This window comes from Protopterus annectens, chromosome 8.part0 (assembly GCF_019279795.1).
Source record: "Protopterus annectens isolate FY-2018-M chromosome 8.part0, PAN1.0, whole genome shotgun sequence".
NCBI classification, from domain to species: domain Eukaryota; kingdom Metazoa; phylum Chordata; order Ceratodontiformes; family Protopteridae; genus Protopterus; species Protopterus annectens.
Window position 1 is genome coordinate 1,498,669,766 of NC_056741.1, and position 21,933 is coordinate 1,498,691,698.

At 43.1% G+C, this 21,933-nt stretch overlaps 1 protein-coding gene across 2 annotated transcripts in view; it reads left to right on the top strand.

Annotated features, from left to right (window-relative positions):
• PRDM10 (PR/SET domain 10) overlaps positions 1-21,933 on the top strand; it is a 1,088,540-nt gene that overhangs the window by 11,921 nt on the left and 1,054,686 nt on the right. For both annotated transcript variants that reach the window (XM_044081083.1, XM_044081084.1), the window contains exon 2: positions 15,598-15,714. In XM_044081083.1, the coding sequence (XP_043937018.1) occupies positions 15,628-15,714 (87 nt within the window). In that variant the 5' untranslated portion in view covers positions 15,598-15,627. The remainder of the gene's footprint in view (positions 1-15,597; positions 15,715-21,933) is intronic.

The following is a 21,933-nucleotide window of genomic DNA, read 5'->3' on the forward strand; positions in this document are numbered from 1 at the left end:
TTATGCCTATCCCCAGTTACCCCTCATTCCAAAATTTCTCCAGAAAGCATCTCAGTTGAAGAGCATGGTTATCTTCATTGCCCCTTACAGGCCTCGTCATATCTGGTTTCTTTTCCTTTGGTCTCATCTTGTACACCTGCCCTGGATTCTGAATCCATTTCCAGACCTCATGTCTCACCCTACAGGCATGCATGACTCATCCAGACATTTCAGGCCTCAAGATGACTGTATGGTTTCTCCAGTTCCGTTGGTTGCTAGACAGCCAAGGCTGTCCTCCCCACTGTCCTATTCTATTATCTTCTCATAAAGCTTCCACTAGAAACATGTACAAAAGTAAATAGAGCAGATTTTGTGGGTGCACAAAAAGAACTTGAATCCCTTTTCAAAACTGATTTTTAAGGTTCTTGACTTTTTAGCTGCAATTTTCAATGAAGGGGCTAGCTCCTCAACTGTCATAAAAATTAGCAGCCATTTCCAGTCGTCCTATAGGAGTAAATAACTCAACTTTGGCTTCCTCCAAGCTTTGCAAACCCTTTCTCAGAGGGACCTATTTACGTAGGCCCCGTTTAAAAGATCTTACTCCTCCTTGGGAATTAAATATTGTTCTTCGGGCCTTGACCCCCCCCCCCCCCCCGAACCATCAGCTAAGTCTGATCTAAAATTTATGATGTGGAAAATCGTTTTTCTAGTTACTATTACCTCTGCCAGAAGGGTGCCTGAACTTTGGGCTCTGTCTTTTAAACTGCCATATTTAATTTTTGACATAGATAGGGTTTCTTTATGGATCATTTCTTCTATTTTACTAAAGGTGGTGCTAAAATACAATATTAATCAGGTTATCAACCTTCCAGTCTTCTTTCCAAAATTTTCAAACAAAGGAGAATACATGTTGCACCTTTTGGCTGTCCACAGACAGTTACGTTTTTATCTGCACAGAACCAAAGATTTTAGAAAATCTGAACAATTATTTGTTTTTTTTTCCAATTCAGAATTGGGCAGTCCAGTTTCTAAAGATACTTTGGCCAAATGGTTGACTGATTTTATTAACTTTGTTTATGAAAAAATGGGTCTGTACTTGACAAAACCACCAAAATTGCACTTACGGTGACTTCCTTAGCCTTTTTGTCAAGAACTTCCTTGGATGAAGTCTGTGCAGCTGCAACTTGAGCTAATCATCATACCGTTATTGCTCATTACAAATTGGATCTGGTCTCTAGGGGAAGAGCAGCCTTTGGCTCAGCTGTGCTCCAGAATATCCTTCCTTTAAGAGTCCTTCCAGGGTTTAGGTAGCTGGAGACTCTGTCCCAGTAGTTGAGGAAAGAATGAAAATGGCAACATCAGATAAAAAAAGTATGTACTCACCATAACGTTCCATCTGTGTTGTCCATTTTCATTCTTCCTCCACTTCCCACCCACCAAACCCCTCCTTGTTTTACTCCTGGAAAGATCAAAGGGTGTTTGAGGAACCTCTCTTCCTTGTTTGAGTCTCAATTTCCATTATTTCCTTATTCTCCACTGCTCTGTAAGTCTGTGGGCAGAAAACTACATCAGAGGTATGTTATTGTTAGATGAGTAGGACATTATAGGTAAAGGGAGGAGCTCGAGAGTTCAAATTTTCTGTGATCTGGAAGAAGTGGCCGAGTTGGATCCAAAGATCTGATCTGAACTCAAAAGTAGAGGAAGAATGAAAATGGATAGTACAGGTGGAATGTTAAGGTGAGTACATAACTTTTTTTTTTTACAGCAATAGGAGGCAAGTTATGCTTGATGGTAGATTTCTAGAAGCACATGGGTTTTACAAACAGTTTATGAAGATAGTATAATAAGTCTTCATAAACCAGAAGTGCCGTCTCTTCTTTAAGAAACCCTCTTCACAAAGAACCACAATGTTTATAACCAGTGATCAACATTGTTAAAGAAGACAGTACAAAGGGTAACTTTAGTGTAGAGGTCAAGAATTTTATTCCAGACGGTTTTCTAATCACCAAAAAAGTATAAGACCTTAATTAAGGCCAGTTCTAGAAATGTCTGCTTATGAATACAGAATCGTTTACTTTGATAACTCTTAAAACTGTGCATTCTTTCATAGGAAAAAAAAGAAGAGATCATTGGCTTCAGCAGTTGGTTAACAAACTGGTGCCATTTTAGAAGTCCAATATGTTACCCTAGGATGAGATAGTAGACAGGCATAATTACAAGGGATGGCCTCCACCCGTCATGTACAGGCTAAAAGCCATATCTTTTTTAGGCCAAGTTTAACTACTGGACATCCCAACATAAAACGTAAAATTAGAAAACACGGTATTTCTGACTGTATTATTAAGGGTACTCATCTCAATTCCAAAAAACATTGCCTGATCTTGTGGCTTTCCTACATACAACTTAAACATATCCATATCTGTGGTGTAACAGAGACTTGGTTTCATTGTAAAGATAGTACTCCCTTCTAACCTGGATGTCTGCATCTACCATGCATTATGACCTGAGGGAAAACTGGTGGCATTGTCAGCTGCAAACTGTCCATATATACTGCCTTTGTGGCTGGGGACAGGGCAGTAAAGGTTGTGAGGCTGACCATTTGACTTAATCAGTTAGCAAATATAAATTAAATTAAAAGTACTTGGGTGGAATGACCTAGATAGTGCTGCTGTGTGCATCCCTACCAAGGGTATGGGTCCTTGGAGGAACGTGTTCTGGTAAAATTCTTAATTTGAAGTTGTACTTTGGTTAAAAAATATGGGTGTGTGCAACTCTTTAGAGCTGGATTATGCTGTTGTGATTGATAGCTGTGGCCAGATTACTTCCAGCGGCTCAATAAATTTCTTTTTCTTTGGAATAAACTAATGGTCAATATTGTCCTTCAAGGTAGGAAAGTAACTAAATTCTTAAGGACAGGGATAAAACCATCAAATATGATGATTAGTACCCGACACAAGAATGCTATCCAGTATGCTACACATTGTAAGGGGGCACCCCCTCCAAAAAAAAAAGTCCATTAGCACTGAAGATATCAACAGAAAGGGATCCGTTGTTTATGACTGTTCACACTAATCCTATGAAGATTTAGAGCATGGATTTTCAGTTGTATATGTGAAGTGTGTGCTTTCTGGGGTAGTGTTATAAAATTGACACAGTTACTGAAGGTTTACAGTTGAACTTTGTGTTATGAATTAATGTATGTTGGCTTACTTGGATTTCTGGTTGCCATACTACTTGCAAACTGTATAAAGGCTAGTTTCCCACCAACTGTAAGGCATTTTCCTTTTATTTGATAATTGGAAAATATGGATCAGATGTTGTCCATTTGCATCATGTTCAACCATTGGGACTTGGATCCAACATCTGATCTGGTCTCAGTACCTCCAAAAGCATGGGAACAAGGCTCTGACTCCATCCCTACCCATAATCCCTCACCACCTTCCTTTTTTTTTTACCTCTGATGTCGTTTGCCACCTGAAACGATGCATTATTTTTTTCTAGGGCTCTGACTTCCAGTATAGCTTTCTACGATAAGTAGCAATCTTTTTCCTTAAGCTTGTATTAGAGTATTGCTGTAGTTAGTGTTATTGCATTAGATAAATGACATTTAGACTTTAGAGCATGTGTCTTGGCTTCCGCTCTGGTTTACAAGTTACCTACATTTCTTAGAATGCTATTCAGTTCTAGTTAAAGTAAATTTTTTGGTGTACCGTGTTCATTAGAATAACTTTAAGGTTTATTGTACAGTGTACCATTTTTCAGTGTGTGGATTGTGTGTGTATGCTTTCATTATGACTGATAAAAGTTTTCAAAAAAAATGCAATCAGTGCAGACACAAAATTCCTTCTCAGGATCCCCATCACTTGTGCATTTTTTGTTTGGGACCTGAGCATTTATCATCAGATTGTGACAAATGCAAACAGTTTGGCAGTAAAGCCATAAGGAAAAGTTAGTTTTAAAAGTGTTGCTCCCACAGTTGAATCCCTCTTTTCCTGCTAAGGTATCAGAAAAGCAGAAGGAAAAGGAAAAAGGGAAAGGAAAAGATACTGAGAAAGAAAGCGAAAAACTTGGAGAACAACAGAAAACTTTGGACAGTTCCAAGGAAAGTGTTAAAAAGCATTCTTCCAACCTGTTGAATCTCTTGGGTCTAACAGATTCTACAACCTCATGGAGCTGACCACCATCTCCAAAGGCAGTGTTCTTACTGGGTCTGGTGAGTTCTGGCTTGTACTAACCAATATTACATGAATCCAGACACTCAAGAGGTTTCTTGACTTCCTTCTCCAGGTCAGGTAGGTTTTCGAGGACCTTACTGAGGCCGAAGTGGACTGATTGATGCAGAGGTTCTTGAAACAGTAGATCCACGTGGGGGTGATCCTGGCTTCATCCTCTAGGATGGATCTGAGATGTGTTCCAGCCACTCTTTTCCCTCTTTCAGAAATTCCACTGCTAAACTCTCCTCCTAGTTGGCATTCCTTGGATACAGCTGTTCTGGAGGTTATTCCGTTGGCACTGACAGTTCATCCAGTTTTGACATTGGGCCGTCTCTCTATGTTGGAGTGTAAGACAAAACTGTGTCAAAACATTTAGGTCGGGGGCCCTGAGGAGAGATCAGTTTTGAAGTTGTTGGAGACATCTCTTCCTTATGGTGCTTCAGCTCTTGAGAGCTTGGCTCCAAGAGCAGCTTCGAGGTTAATGCCATTCTCATCCGGGAGTGCATTCTCAACTCCTATTCATCGGATGGCCATAACAGAAACAAGCTTGGGCTCTGCCTTTGAGACCTTTGAAGGGGTTCTCTCAGCCAGAGAAGAATATCCTTCAATTGGTATGGATCCAACCCCACCTCGCACTAGAACTGTTTCTCATTCTGGCCATTCTGTTCCACAGGAACACTCAGCCTCAAAAGCACCAGGGAAAGTGCTCTGTTTAAGCTCCCAATCCGAACTGACCATTGAAGACCCACAACAACAGGTTCGATGGAAACAGACATGCAAGTATGAGTACATAGATTCGTCCACTGAATCATTACTGAAGACAGACTTGAAGGGGAAGGCTCCTCCAGATCATCTTTCAAAGAGGTCTTCTTTGGTGAGATCCTTGAGCTGCTGAAACAGAGAGGAGGTTTGTCCACTTATGTACCTTCCCAGTTGGAGTCTGTGTTCCTGGAAGCCTTTGGGGCTACTTCATCTACAGCTTGGATGGTCCCTCCTCCTGATTACCACTTAAATCTGATCACACAGACTGTATGGAAGGAACCTGACACCACAGAACCTTTTCCGAAGAGACTTGTCAAGATACTTTCAGCACCTGAGGATAAAACTCACTGGAGCAGATGTACCCCTGTTGATTCTATGGTTGACCTCAGCCACAAAGAAGGAACTCTAGTACAACAGTTCATTTGTTCTTCCCCCATAGAGAGTCCAAGGCTTTGGACAGATTCAGTAAATGGATGTACATTTCGGTGACCTTTTCCATTAGAGGGCTGAACTACTTGACTCACGTGATGTGTGACTCATTTTCAGACAGAATTTCTTTCTGATACTCTCAGATGCCTTACCAGGAGATGGGCCAGAAAAAGGTGGAGTCTCAGTTGGCTGCCTTGAACTCTATTTCCAGTGTTTCCATGCATGTGGCTTGCAGTGCAGCTGATGGAGCACCCAGGGCAGCAGGCACTGGAGTAGCTATTGAACACCATGCCTGGATACAGTTGTATGACTTTACAGAAGCTTTAAGACATCATTCATAAATCCCCCATTTGACGGATCCACCTTGTTTGGACCAGAAGTAAAAGACACACTAAAGAGGAGTGAACAAGATCGTAAAAGTCTGTCTGCCTTAGGTGTCCTTTTCATGGGACCAAGAAGATATTTAAAAAATTGCAGGGCTTTACCCAGGACAGTTGGTCTTGCAGACCTTCCAGAGGCAGAGGAAGGAATGGGTACAATGGACATCGCCCTAGGGGCAGAGATAGACCACATTTTTTGAGGTCCCTTCTGAGTCCAAACCTTCCAGCACTCCTGAGAGGTTGCCCGGCTGCTGCACTATGGAGGCAGTTCAGAGGATCATCTCCTTATACCCATCTACCTGGCAGGTCATCACTTCAGACATTATGGTGTTAAGGATAGCCACCAAAGGATACAGAATACCCTTTATGGAAAAATCCAAACAGAAGTCGAGGATTCCTCAAGTGTCACCCCATCAGTTGGAATCTGCAGAGACAGAATTTAATTCACTGCCAGAAAAAAGAGCTTTCCACCAGGTCCCGCCATACTAGATAGGGTCTGGGATCTACTTAAGGTTCTTTTAGTTCCAAAGAAGACAAGGGACCCAAGGTCTATTCTGGATCTCAGTCAGCTAAATCAATCCACGAAAAAGACCAAGTTCCAGATGGTCATGGTTCAGTCCATTCTTCCTTTGCTAGGAAAGAATTTTTGGATGTGCTCAGTAAATCTACAGCATGCTTGCTATCATATAAAGATAGACTGGCAATCCAGGATGGTTCTGCTTTTCGGGCTTGGAGCCAATCCCTACCAATTCAGGACTTTGCCATTCAGTCTCACCACTGCACTCTGGGTGTTCACCTAGTGCATGGCAGCAGTCACATCCTTTCTCCAGCTGGAAGGGTTCAGTGTGTTCCCATATCTAGACGACTGGCTCCTCACTGCAATGACCAAGGATCTTTTGTTGCAAAGGAGGAACTATTTGCTTCACTTCATCTTTTCGGTGTAACAGTGAGCTTCTCTAAAAGCCAGCTAGCCCCATTTCAGTCTATCAGTTTCATTGGTTGCCATCTAGATACCTCCTTACAGACCACTTTACTTCCAAAGACCAGAGCAAATCCTCTCAGATTGTCTATCAGGTAATTTCCTGGATGACTTCTCCAGTGAAATTAGTGTTGAAACCTCTAGATCTGATTGTTTCCATGATGCATCTCGTCCAATTTGCTCATTTTCACATGAAAGTTTTGCAATGGATTCTTTCTGTCTAGTGGTCTCAAACTGTTCAATCAGTGAAAACTCTCATCAGAATTTCCAGTGTATGCAAATCTCACATCTGATGGTGGACTCGCTCTCCTCACCTTCGGGTGTGAAATATGTTCTGTTCTGTAGTCCCATCTCGCCTTCATTCTTACACTTGGGATTGGAACCGAACCGCGGCTCCGACTCGGCCATTAGTCTAGCTCAAAAACTTCTGGTTGGCTCATGGCTAGGAGGTATCCCATCATGCATCGCTAACACAGATCTCGTTTGCCATTCGTTGAGCACAGACGTGCTTCTTCTTGGCCATGACTAAGTGACAACTTTAATTATGTTTTTCTAGCTATTGTTGACAAAAATTATCGTATTATATTAGTTTAGTGTGTTATTGCCTTACTTGTCTGTCTTAGACAATTTGCTGCAGTTTACTGTTTGTACTGTTTGTGCTTGATAGGCCGTTTCTTCCGTTGGCCTGTTGTGCATCCCTGCGTCGCTCCGCTTGTGCTGTTTGTTCTTGTTCATTTTCCTTTCACCTTGGGCTAGGCCCATTTAAGTTAGAGGACCTAGTACTCTGTTTCGTTTGTCTCTTCCTGGGCTAGACCCATTTAAGTTAGAGGACCTAGTCCTCGGATTATCTCTGTCTTCTCGTTTTAGGGATAGGCCCTTTTAAGTTAGAGGACCTAGTCCTCTGTCTCCCTGTGTGTCTTACTGTTGCCTGACCATCTGTGTGAAAGTAGTTCTTGTTTTTGTTAGTTTACCTTGTTTATTGCACTGTCTAAAGATACTAAGGACCACAAGCCTTCAGGCTTAAAAAAATGTACAAAATGTGCCCAGAAAATGTCCTTAATGGATGGGCACAATCTGTGTGCGTAGTGTTTGGGGGCTATTCACCTCCAAGAGTCTTGTTTGTTCTGTCATGCCTTCAGTCCCCATGCTCTTCAAGAGAGGAAGAACAAACTTATTTTGAAAGGACTATTGAAGCATTCTTTTGAGGAGGAGTTAGCTCCTTCATCCTCCAGCTCTAAATCTCCTTCCTCCAAGAAACACAAAACCAAATCTACAAAAAGGCGGTCTGCCCCTCATTCTGTGTCACGGAGCCGCCAGACAAAATTGCCAAAATTACTACATCCTCGCCGGCTCCACTGGTATCTGTGCCGACAGAGGTTTCTATGGTGGATCCATCAGTTTTGGCTCCAGGAGTTTTGGAGCCGATAACTGAGACTGTGCCTCAGATCTGCTCAGCTGAACTCTGACCGGTCTCCCCGACTCTTAGATAGCCTATCTTCCAGCGATCTAGGTCCCCCACTCTATCTTCCAGGTCCTCTAGGAGCCTTTCTGATGAGGACGTCGAGAGAGTGGTGCACAGACTGCTTCAGACTTCGGCGCTGGCAAATTTACTTTCGGCTCCGTCCCAGTCTGCTTCGGAGCCTAATGTGCCCTTACACTCTGTCGATGTTCCTCCTCCGAGCCACTGTGGGCCTTTGGAGCCAGAGATGTCAGTTCCTCGGGTTGTGGAAAGGTCGGGTCCAGCTACCTCAGTTGGTCTCTCTGTCCCGATATCGACTTCGACCCTTTCAGTGCCGTCCGTGGGGTCTAGGGTCCTCAGTTCTCCAGTCGGGCCCAAGGGGGACACTTCAAATTGAACCTCTTCAGTTCCGAGCCTACTTCTCGATGCTTCAGCACGGTTGAGCTTGGACCCCACATCTGCCTCAGAGCCCATCTCCTCGGCGCAGAGGATTGCCTCTGCATCTTCGGAGCTAGGGGCATCTTTGGATCCAGGAGGATCGGCCGTTGAGGTGATGAGAAGTGTGCTGTCCAGGTCTTCAACTTCAACCAGAGGTACCGACACTCTTCCCCCTAAAGTGCCGCCTTCAGTCTCCGCTCCCTCTCTCTCCCAACACAGCAGAGACTTGCAGCCTCAGGAAACCATGAGTGGTCCCCAGCCTTCCGAGGTCTCCCCAGAATACCCTTCTGAGGAGCCACCTAGGAAGAAAACTTCTAAGAGGAAACGTGGACTCCCCTGATGAGTCCATTACATCAGACACTGACCTCGAGGAGTCAAAAGGGTCCCCCAAGTCATCCTCTGATGATATCTCATTCGCAGATATCCTTGAGATCCTGAAACAGAGAGGCGGCTGGCCCACCACATCCCCTTCTGATAAAGAGTCAGTGTACCTGAAGGCTTTCGGGTCTCAACCCTCCACCTCTTGGGCGTCTCCATCTTTTGACGAGCTACTGGATCTAGTGAGTCGAAAGGTGTGGGAATCTCCTGATTCTGTGGAACCGGTTCCTAGAAGACCAAATAAATTTTTGTCAATAACCCAGGACAAGGACTTTCTTATTAAGGCCGTTCCAGTAGATGCCATGGTGGTGGCAGCAGATACCAAAAAGGAACTTGCTGAAACTTCCTCCACTGTCCATCCACCGAACAAGGAGTCTTGGACGATGGATAGGTATGGGAAGTATGTCCTCTCTTAATCGGCTTTTACACTTAAATCGCTGAACTACCTGTCTCATTTCTCAAGGCTCCAGAGAGATCCTCTAAAAGAACTGGGAGAGACTCTGCAAGGTAACGTATCTGAAGCTGTGTCTGAGAAGGTCAACGCGCAGTTGTCTACCTTAAACTCTGTTGTAAACTCCTCCATGAGGCTGATATCTTATGCAGCCAACGGAACAAGTAGAGCAGCGGGTTCAGGAGTTTCTCTTAGACACTCCTGGATGCGCTTGTGTAACTTTGCAGAGGCCTTTAAGTCTACATTTACCAACGCTCCCTTTGATGGATCCTCATCGTTTGGAACCAAGGTAAAGGACACACTCACCAGGTGCGAACAGGAAGGAAAAACCCTATCTGCCGTTGGAGTCCGTTTTTCCATTCCTTCTAGACCCTATCCCAAAGGGCAGACGGGCGTTAAAATGTGGTTCAAGAAGTCAGAGGTTTTTTCAGGACGCACAAGGTGATTCCTTCTCCAGAGGCAGAGGAGGAGGAAATAACGGTAGATGCCGCCCTAGAGGCAGGGGAGTCCCGCAGAACCAGGGAGACCGCGATTCCTTTCCTGGTCGTCCCTATCAGTGTTGCTGAAAGGAGGCCCGACTGCGCCTCTCTGGAGCCAGTTGGGGGTCATATATCTTTATACCCAGAAGCCTGGCACGATATCACTCAAGACAAGTGGGTATTAAAGATTAATTACCAGAGGTTACCATATTCCCTTCTCTTCGCCACCCTCTCGGATCAGACAAATCTCAGATGTTCCACCCAATCACGGGGATTCAGCAACTCTAGAAATCCAAAAGTTGCTTGTAAAGAGAGTCATCCAACTCGTCCCCACAGACCAAGTAGGATTAGGGACTTACTCCAGATTCTTTTTGGTGCCAAAAAGAACAGGGGACTGGAGACCCAGCTTGGATATCAGCAATTTGAACAAATCTGTACAGAAGTCCAAGTTCCGAATGGTCACCTTACAGTCGATACTTGTTAGGGAAAGATGTTTGGATGTGCTCCATAGACCTCCAAGATGCATACTACCATACCAAGATGGACAGAGCATCCAAGGTGTCACTTACGCATCTGGCTGGGGGCCAGTCATTATCAGTTTCGCACCCTGCCCTTTGGTCTCACCACAGCCCCCAGAGTGTTCAAATGCATGGCATTGGTTACGGCTCACTTAAGACGTTGGGGATTCCAAGTGTTTCCGTACCTGGACGACCTTGCTCTTGACTGCCACCACCAGGCACCTACTGTTACAGGCCGGGAATGCTACCATTTTGACTTGCTTGCAGTTGAGGATTACAGTAAATTGGCAAAAGTCTGCATTATCGCCCTTTCAGCATGTGAATTTTATTGGCGCCGAAATAAACACCATATCAATGAGGGCTTATCTTCCCGTAGAAAGAATTCAGAACCTCAGGGGAACAAGACTTGAGTTTACTTCCTCTAAGGAAAGTGAAAGCAAAGATGGTGCTCAAGTTGTTAGGGTCGATGGCCTCTACAATAACATTAGTCCCATTGGCCAGACTACACATGAGGGTTCTGCAGTAGCTACTCTTTGCCCAGTGGTCACTATAGTATATACCCCTTTCTCACCCCATTCTGATAACAGATTTGTGCAAACAGGATCTTCGCTGGTGGACCCAGACCAGCAATCTAAATATAGGCAGACTGTTTGCCCCCCCCCCCGTTGCCACCGTGACCACAGATGCCTCCCATATAAGGGGGGGGGTATTATCCCGGGAGAACAGTCCAACGCACGTGGCAGGTACACAAGACTCATTTGCATATCAATGTCTTTGAGATGAGAGCAGTGCTTCTGGCATTGCAAGCACTTCACAGCTTTCTCCCTCTCAGAACGATTGCAATCCACTTGACAATATGTCGGTTGTGTGGTATATAAACAAACGAGGAGGGACCAAATCTTATCCCCTTTGCAGAGAAGCCCTTCGAGTGTGGGAGTGGGCAGTGGCTTCCCAACACTTTCTGGCTGCAACGCACATTCTGGGGAAATCCAACGTGATAGCCGACAGGCTCAGCAGGGCTATTCTGATGCCTCACGAGTGGTCTCTGAACACATGCATTGCAAAACAGATTTTTTGCAAATGGGGTCAGCCTTGCTGCGATCTATTTGCCACCCCTATCAATGCCAAATGCAGCAGCTACTTCACCCTAATTCCCCCGGAAGGGGAGACACCCAGAGACGCACTCGTTAACGATTCTCTGTGCCTTTCCACCATTCCCCCTAATATCGAAGGTTATTCAGAAAGTAATATTCTTGGGAAGCAAAATTATCCTAATTGCTCCTTACTGGCCTCAACAGATTTGGTTCCCCTTCCTCAGACCTCATCTAATGGACGAACCGTGGACTCCGGACCCAGTGCCAGATTTGCTGATGCACATGTCAGGAGTGTTCTCTCCCTCCACACCCTCAAGTTGACACTTGGCTGTTCCAATTCCATCCCTAGTCAGGCTTTATGACTTTTCTCCTGAGGTGTTACACGTTCTGACATCCTCTCACAAACCTTCTTACCAGAAGAATTTATACCAGTAATGGAAAAGATTCTCCTTTTGGGCCCGTGAGAGAAACCTTGATCCTTACACAGCTCCCATGTCTGACATTTTAGAGTTCCTTACTCAGTTATTCCATCAAGGTTCAGCAGCTGCCACTATTAAAGTTCAACTGGCAGCTATTTCTACCTTTCAATTTGGCTAATGACCCTAACCTTATGGCTCACAGACTGTGTAGAGCTTTCCTTAAAGGGGCAACCTTGTTAAGACCCCCAGTCATGGATCCGGTGGCACCATGGGATTTAAACTTCATACTCCATAGACTTACCTCAAGCCCTTTTGAACCTTCAGCTACTTGTGACCTTAAGTTCTTTTCATAGAAAATTATATTTTTAGTGGTTATAACATCTACAAGGAGGGTCTCTGAACTGCACGCTCTTACCATTAAGCCCCCTTATTTGGTGTTTCACAGAGATAGGGTTTCCCTATGGACAAAACCTTTCCTTTTTTCCTAAGGTTTCTTCTCAGGCCAATATTAGTCAGTCCATTGAATTACCCGTTTTCTTCCCCAATTTTTCTAACAAGGCAGAGTACAAATTTCACTAACTGGATATACATAGACAACTGCATTTTTTCCTTGACAGAACTAAGGATTTCAGAATATCGGATCAACTATTTGTTTCCTTTTCAGATACAAGGAAGGGTCTTCCAGTTTCTAAAGTCATACTGTCTCACTGGATTTCCAGCTGCATTTCCTTTGTCTGTACATCCAGTGGCAAAGATCTTCCCTTCAAGGTGAAAGCTTACTCTACCAGATCTGTGTCTACTTCGGTAGCTTTTCAGGCTAAGATCCCAATAGATATCTGTGCAGCAGCAACATGGGCTTCACCTCATACATTCATTACTCACTACAAATGGATATGGCTTCCAGGAACAGGTCTTCCTTTGGTTCCCCAGTACTCAGGAGCATTTTCCAATGCGCCACCCAAGATGAAGGTGCTGGGGACGCTGTCTCAAGTGGAAGAATGAAGGCGAGATAGGACTACAGAACATAAAGAAATTATCTACTTACCATAACGTTCGATGTTTGTAGTCCATTTCACCCTTTATTCTTACAAACCCTCCCTCCTGCTTCCTCATTAAGGACCTGGGGGTAGAATGACTACTACCTTATTGTTACATTGGGTCCTTTTGACATGGTTTGTTCTTTGTCTCTGTATGTTTCTCCTTGCAGCAAACAAGATCTGGGTTAGCGATGCATGATGGGATACTGCAAGGAGAAACATACAGAGACGAAGGACAAACCATGTCAAAAGGACCCAATGTAACAATAAGGCAGTAGTCATTCTACCCCCAGGTCCTTAATGAGGGAGCAGGAGGGAGGGTTTGTAAGATCTGGGTTAGCGATGCATGATGGGATACTTCCTAGCCACGAGCCAACCAGAAGTGTTTGAGCTAGAGTAATGGCTGAGTCAGAGCCGAGGTTCGGCTCCGATCCCAAGTGTAAGAATGAACGGCGATATGGACTACAAACATCGAACATTATGGTAAGTACATAACTTCTTTTTCTGTAACTTCACCAGTGGGGATTGTCACCATGGGTGCTTCCCTTTTAAGGTGAGGGGGCATTAAGAAGTAATGACTGTTCAAGGTACTTAGTCCCCATCAGAGCCTCAGTCTCACTTCACTGCCCTGCTGATGAGAGCGGTCCTGAATGCATTGTAAGCATTTTGAGACTCTCTGCCAGTGGGTGTGATAGCTGTCCAAACAGACAGCATGTCTGTAGTTTGGTACATCAACAAACAGGGTTTTGTTGAGAGGCCATGAAGGTGTGGCATTGGGCTATTGCCTCTCATCAAAAAATTATTCCCATTGCCCCCTTTTGGCCCTCATATGTATGGTTTCCATCTCTGTGGCCTCACCTACTGTGTCCACCATGGACACTGGCCATCAGGCTGGATCTTCTGTCTCATCCCTCTGGGCTCCCTCTCTCAGTTCGTTTCACCCTAAAAATGACTGCATGGTTACTCCAGTTCTAACAATGGCCAGGGATGCCAGGTATTCTGATCAGGTAGTTCACATTTTGACGGCTTCTTAGAGACCAAGCACCAGAAAGATACAGTATTAAGTGGAAAAGATTTTCATGCTGGGCTTCCCAAAAGCATACATACCTTTTCTTCCCCGCATCTTAGAATTTTTATCAGAACTGTTCCATAACAAGTCTTCTCTGCTGTAAAAGTACAACTGGCTGTGATTTCCAGCTTTCTGTGTGGGCCAAGGCCACATATCTGTAGTAGCTTCTAAAATTACTAAGGTCTTTCTTAGAGGTACCCTCTTTCTCAGACCTCCTGTCAGGGATCCTATGCCGCTGTGGGACATTACATTCTACTTCAGGCTTTCATGGGACATCCCCTCGAGCCAGCTGCTACAGTGGATTTAAACTTCTTGTCCTGGAAAACCTTAGTCTTAGTAGTGATTACATCTGCCATTCCAGGAGGATTTCAGAGCTAGAGGCATTGTCCTCTAAACCTCATTACTTAGTTTTCCACCAAGACAGAGTATCTTTGAGGCCTAATTCTTCCTTTATCCACAAGATGGCAACTATATCTAATCTGCAACAGTTGACTGATTTTCCAGTAGATTTTCAAAATTCTGTAGCAAAAGGGAGTATTGTCCTTTACTTATTAGACATCCATAGGCAGCTATGATTCTATTTGCATAGAACAAAAGAAATCATAAAATCAGACCAGCTCTTTTTGGCGTTTTCAAAAGCAAAAGTGGGCCATGGAGTAACAAAATCCATGCTGTCTAGGTGGCTGGTTGTGTTGCATACATGTATTAACAGCTGGGGGAAAGACATTATCAAAAAAGCCCACAGCACACTTAACGAGGTGAATTTCAACTTCTACAATTTTTCAGAATGATCATAGATGAAATATGTGCAATAGCCACTTGGTCAGTTCTTATATTTGTGTGTCATTATAAGTTGGATGTATAATCCAAGTTTCACTCGCCCTTCGGCTCTGCAGTGCTCAGGAATGTCCTTTCTTGAATCCACCCATGATGACGGTAGCTGGGGAATCTGTCCCAGTTATGAAGGTTATGTGCTTACCATAACGATAGATCGGTGTAATCCAGTTTTTGTCTAGTTAAACATCCTTCCCCCTCCAAAGTTGTCATATTCGTTCTTGGAAATTGAGCTGATTCTGCAAGATTTCTACACTTAAGCTCATAATGTTTAATGTTGTCATTGTGTAGTAGCAGTATTATATGTTAGGTAAACTCGGTCTGAGGTAAAAGAGGAAGGTGGTGAGAGATTATGGGTAGGGGTGGAGTCAGACCCCTGGAGCCACATGTTTGGAGGTTCCGCGACTGGATCCAAGGTTAAATCTGAGTCCCAATGTTTGAACTAGAGGAAGATTGGACAGCACAAATCTATAATTATGGTAAGTACATAACTTTCATTTAATTGTATGGAAGGAGGCTCATTTTGTTGGGTTTTGCTTGAAGGTGAACCGTATTAATATGCACACAGTCCAGATAGTGATTTAAGCTGGGATCGAAGTTTTACAATTTTGTATGTGAATGATTCCTGAGCATCTGTTAACTTTGAGTTGATTTGTTACCTTTGTCTTGCTTACACAGGTGACTGTGCTACTGCCAGCTGGTCAGAGCATGAATAGTACCAATCTGGCAGTTCTCAGCAATGTTACTGAGGCTCAGCAACCGCTAAGTATGGAACCAGTTCCTCAGGTAAACCAGGTAGGTACTCTGTTGCCATTCTTTTATTTCAGGCTTTTACACCAGGAAAAAGGTAGGCGCTCAGTTGAAGTTCATTGTTGGAACTAATATCTGCTGGGTATTTCCACTTTATCCTGCTTTGTTTGGTAATTTATGGGCTGGTGGATTGGCTTCAGAATCTCTCTCTCTTGCAAATAAAGGTTGAAAGCAAATATGAAAAATGAAGCAAAACACAAGCATGAACACATGGTCATGCAGCTTTCATACCATATTTCTTTGTAAGTAAGACCTAACCAGAGAATAAGGCCTAGCATGGTTTTCCAGGGTGGTCATGATATAAACCCTACCGCAAAAATAAGCCCCAGTTAAGCTTGTCAACAACACATGACAGATGTGTTGAATTACAAAATAATATTATTAACACCCGTTGACTGAGGTTATCGTACTATGCTCACCATTTTCGGACCATTCGGACACCCAACTTTTTCTCTTTGCAGAAAGTCATAAGATTCTTTGCCTGGGAGTCCTCCACAATTCTTACTGTAATCCTAACCATCACTCACACTTGACTGTTGAGATCCTTGGCCCATAAACACTGGCAGGTGTATTTTGATCGATCAACGTACAGACAACGTGCATAAAGCATGCGCATGTGATAGTGCATAGTTGTGTGTGTGCCTTCTCTTTGTAAACAGCGTCATTTTGTGTTGCCACTCTGGTCTCGTAAGTCTTCAAATTACCCCCCCCCCCCCAGACAAGATGAGTGCAAAAAGAAAGAGGTATTCCGTCGAGTACAAGAAAGGAATCGTGGTGGACTCCCGGGGAAAGAATCTGACAGCTTTCTGCAAAGGGAAGAAGGTAGATCTCCGAATGGTCCGAAACTGACGTGCAGCGTACGATAACCTCAGTCAACAGAACGACTAGGGAAATGCTAAGAAGAGCAAGTGTGGATCAGGTCGGCAATAATTATTTCCTGAGCTGGAAGACATCATCTGTGAGTGGATTGCTAACAGGAGAGCAAAGGCTTTGGTTGTGCGCAGGGCTGATATCCAAGCTTTTGCACTCGCAATGGCACCACAGTTAGAAATATCCCCAGAAGAATTCAAAGCATCACAACATTGGCTGGATGGCTTCCTTCACCGATATGAACCGTTGCTAAGAAGATCAACAACACTGTTCAAGCTGGAAGATATTGAAGTTATTAAACGTGCACTTGTGTTCAAGTCCTTTGTTGATGGCATTGACTTTTCTAAATACCAACTCTCCAACAAGGTTGCTATAGATGAAACTGCAGTGTTTATGGGCCAAGAATCTCAAACAACAATTGATCAGAGGGGTGCCTCGTCAATCTACATTCCCTCCACTGGTTACGAGAGTGCACGTGTTACCTGTATTTTGGCAATTCGTCGAGATGGAAAGAAAATCCCACCTGTAATCATTAGTAAGGGCAAGAAAAATAAGACTGAACGTGTTTCAGGCATTTACATTCTTGAAACCGAAAAAGCCTGGTGCAAACAAGCAGCCATAAGGAAGTGGGTCGATGTAATGCTGCCACTTGTTTTGCGAGGTGGCAAAAGAGGTCTGCTAGTCTGGGATTCAGCCAGCACTCACTGCGCTAAAGAAATGAAGAAATTTCTTGCATAAAGAATAGATCAAATAATGATTCCCTCAGGAATGACTGCCTATCTCCAGACTCTTAATATTGCAATAAACAAGCCATTCAAGGACCATTTGCACATGGAACTCAATGACTACATTGAAAATAGAATGGAGAGAAATCAGCATGGAAACATTGTGAAGCCTAGCCTGCAAGAGGACGTGACTTGGGTGAAAAAGTCATGGGATGAAATCACTGACCGATATTGCCAATGCACTACGAGCAGGCTACTTGGACAAGCAGTGCTCATTTAAGGAGAGCTCTATTGCTAGGCATGACAGATTGGGGCCAATGGTTCTACAGGAAATGGAGTCACAAGAAATTCAGGTCGGAATTCGGGGCTGGACACTTATGACAATGTTCCAGAAGAAGATGACATCACTGTATTTGAATAACTGTGAAAGCCAAGGTGCAGATATTCTGAAGTTGAAATGTTTGGTGCACTGTTTATGTAGAATTCTCACATAATTCTTTTAACGCGTTAGAACTGTGGTCCAATAACAGAAAAGTACGAAATAAATGACAATTTGTGTACATGAGTAAATGTCAGTTTTTGTGCATGAATAAATGTCGATTTGTGTTAATTAATAAATGTTGATTTTTGTACATGAATAAATGAATAAAGGTAGATTGTTGGACAGTGTGGGTAAATAAGGCATCCTCTGACAATAAGCCCTAATGCGTATTTTGGCAGGGGAAAGAGTATAAGACCCGGTCTTATTTTTGGGGAAATACAATAATAGTATACGGATGCAATAAGCTAAGCAAGATGATTGCTTCTGTTCTCCAGTGAAGTTGTTAAAACTGGTGGCAGCATAGTATAGCAAAACAGTGGATACACTGCCAATTTGTGGATATTTTCAGAGCTGTGATGGCTGTCATTGATAAGGATTTCTTCTGTGGCATATGTTCATAGTTATAATAACTGCTGCAGTAGCCTTAGCTATTATGTATTGTATTTTGCACAGGATACAAGAGCTAACCAGCTTCCAAAGCTTCACAGGCACCCCCCACACAGCTTAAGTTGAGCTGACTAAAAAAAAAAAAAAAAAAAGTTTGCGCAGAGCTTTCCTGCTGCCAAAGAGCTCTCCTGTTGCGGGCTTAAAGGGTCAGTGGTTGGCTAACACTTTTCATTGCTGTGCAGGTAATTCCCTTCTGGGAAAAAACTTCCACATTGACTTTTTATGACAAAAACTTGAGTTTTTTTTTTCTGGGAAGCTTTACATTTTAAGCAATAAAAAAGTAATTTTGATTGTCATGTGACTTTTAGTAACTTTTAAACAGGATCATTTACTTAATTTTGTGGAAAGAAAAGTGTTTTAAACTAATTTAAACCTGCAGTTTCTCAGGTAAGAGTTGCTGTTTTACTTTTGGTAGCTTGAGTGAGTGTTTAAGTGCTTTTTAGTGTTTTTTGTTGAAAGTTAGTTTCTCGCTCTCTACATCTTTTACTGATTACTGCAGCCAGGCATCCCCGGGAATCGTGCATCTTTTTTGCTTAACCATGGAAGAACATACAGATTCCTCATTAATTCCTTCTTCTAGCCGCAAAAAAATTACTAAACATACTTTGTCTTCGAGGCAAGCTGCTAAAAGTACCTAAGCTGCAGATGGTTAACTCCTGCTGTGGCCATTTCTGGTTTCTGACCATTCATCTTTTTCCTTGGCTCTGGTGTATTCTTTAAGGCCTTCATGTACTGGGAGTTAGACATGTCCTCTGCAGCTTTTTGTGTGCTGACGGCAGGCAAGGAAGAACCATTCTCGTCAGTCCTGGAAGAAAGAGGCAGGTAATCCCCCTCTGCCTACCCAGTCTGCTGTGCCTATTCTAAGGGAGTTTTTTCTTGGCAAAGCTGGGTTTGCCTCTTTAGAATTTCCTTACAAAAAGGAGGAAAAACTTGACATCCGTCTTCTCCTGTTTCAGTTATCACTTTGGACAGGAGTGATTTATTGGGCTTTGGTCAGCGTTTAGTTTAAGCTGTTGATCCATCCAGTTTAGCAGTACCTGATAAGAGGATTCTTCATTTTTTGAAGAGGTTGAGTTTTTTAACCACAAAATGATTGTGAAAAGAGAGATTTTTCTCTTGAGGTTTCTGATTAAGATTCGGAGGAGAGTGTGGCTTCTGCCAGTCCATTTTAAAGGATTCTCCTTCTCTGAAACTCTTTGTTTCCAGAAAGAATCAGTTGTATCAGTGAGAACATATTGATATTCTGCTGTCCTGGAAGGAGTATTGTGATTACAACTTGATTTTCCAGAACCTATTCTATTTCCTTTTGTTCTTTCAGCATTGGAAGATGTTTTTTGTCAGAGCCTGTAATTTGCCTGACAGCCAGCCTGCTGCCCCCAAGAAAGAAGATAGAATGTGTAAAATTCTTCAGTCTTGTAAGATTTTATACTCATCTCAGATCAGACCCAGATGGTGCTCTAGTGAACCCAGCAGCTGCTAAACATCTGGTTAATACCAGTCCCTCTCCTCCTGACAAGGGTGGGAAGGTTTTTGATAGATTTGGAGAAAAATGTATTCTGCAGTACTTATTTTTGGAATTCTCAGCTATCAAGCTCACATATTAAAGTTTATTATTGCTTCTTTTGAGAACACGAGGAGTATGCCTAACAGCCTATTCTGGGGAAAAAAGACTTTTGTGTAACCTAATTTCTTCTGTGTCTCAAGTGGCTCCTCATTGTTTGAAATGTGTTTATGATTCTTACTATGCCATTTTCAGGTCTGCTGCCACTGGAACTACCATGAGGAGGTTTGCTTGACTGTATTGACAAAACCTCCCAGAATATGTCAAAGCTGAAATTTTGCATTCTCCCTTTGACAAGAGAGTTTGTTTATGGGCCTTCTGCTGCAGAGGTCCTTAAAAATGTGATGAGAGAGGTAAGCACTTCAAGGAATTTCTCAGATTTTTCAGCCTTCCTTATTCCAGTTTCCCAGTGGGATTAATGCTACCCCTATAATGCTTTTCAAAAAGCAAAAAAAAAAAAAAAAAAGTATTTCGGTGATAGGCAAACATTTAAAAAGCAATCACTGTGGATTCCAGAGAGAAAGGAGGACTCCACCCAGAACAAAGGACGGTCTAATATGTCTGAATAACTATCTCTAAGATTCCCCTGAACTGCCATTTCTCTTTTTGGCAACAGATAATTTCAGACAGATGCGTTCCTAAAGTAATCCAGCAAGGTTTCAAATGCCAGTGAGAATCCCTTCCTCCTTTTCAACATATTCCCCCTCATCTGCTAGACCAAGCTCCACTTTTCCCTTTTGTCATTCAGTATCTGTTGTCTCAGGTGTGATTTGAAGCTGTTCCTCCTCATTTAGGAGAGAGGTATAATTCAGGAATGGTTCTGGTGCCAACGAAAGAGAGAAGATTTTTGGAGGCCAATTCTGGAATTTTATTTTTAAACTGTTTGTCATAGTTACCAAGTTCAAAATGTCACCCCATCCCAGCTTGTTATCCCTCATTACTGAATTGAGTTTTCTAATATCTTTAGATTTAAATGATGCATATCATCTCATTTCTATAGATCCGGATGTCAGACATTTCTTATGGTTTTCAGTGTCTGGATCACATTATCAGTTCTCGGCATAATGCATTACCCTTTGGTCTGTCTACTGCTCTAAGGGTATTCAGTGCAACTCCTGTTATAGCTTGCTGTGGACTGCAAGATAGTCATATTTTTCCTTGTTATAACATGCTTATCTTTATAGAATCCTTTTCAAAGTGTCAGGAATCTCTCACCTGGGTGAGTGATCTCCTACACAGATTGAGGTTCCAAGAGAGCATAGAAAGGTATTGTTGGAGTCCTTCATACTGGATTGTTTTCCTGGGGTATTTGCTGGATATCAGAGTTCAGAGAACATTTCTTCCACAAGATGTGCATTTTTCCAGTTAGACTACCATCTCGGCTAGGGCAGTTCTCAAGAATCTGGGTCTCACGGCTTCTATGATTCTCATGATTTCTGTAAGAAAAAGCCAGTGATACCTAAAATGTACATGGTCTCCACATCAGCATCCCTTGACGTTCCATAATACAGTTTTGGGGGTTGTGAAAAGGGAGATTTTTTTTTTTTTGATGGAGAGACCAAACTTATCAGAATCCAGGTATCCCATTGTCTTTTCCAACTTTAGCACGTTTTGCTTTTGGGGTAGTGTCTGTGGTGATGAACACGCAGGGTCTTCGGAACAGAAAAGACTGACCAAAACACACAAACATAAAAGAGATACTGGCACGCCACTCTGTCATCTATGGCTGTCCAGGACCACCACAAGTATTTACACAGTGATGTTGGTACATGACTAGTTATGGTAGCCTGGCATATAACTTATCAACACACGCTCACTCTATAGGCATCTTGTGTATCGTCAGAGCAAAACTGTGTGGCAGACCAGCTGAGCAGGACCAGGATAGATCATCGCAAATGGAAACTGAATCTGCAGTCTTCAAGTAATTGATCCAATTGTCGGAACACCTCAAATGCATCTTTTTGCCTGCAATCACAACAATCAGTTGGCAAAATTCTGCTCCAGAAACTGATGTACGAAAGCCTGAAAGACAGGAATGCCCCCTGTATGGTTTTCCTTCT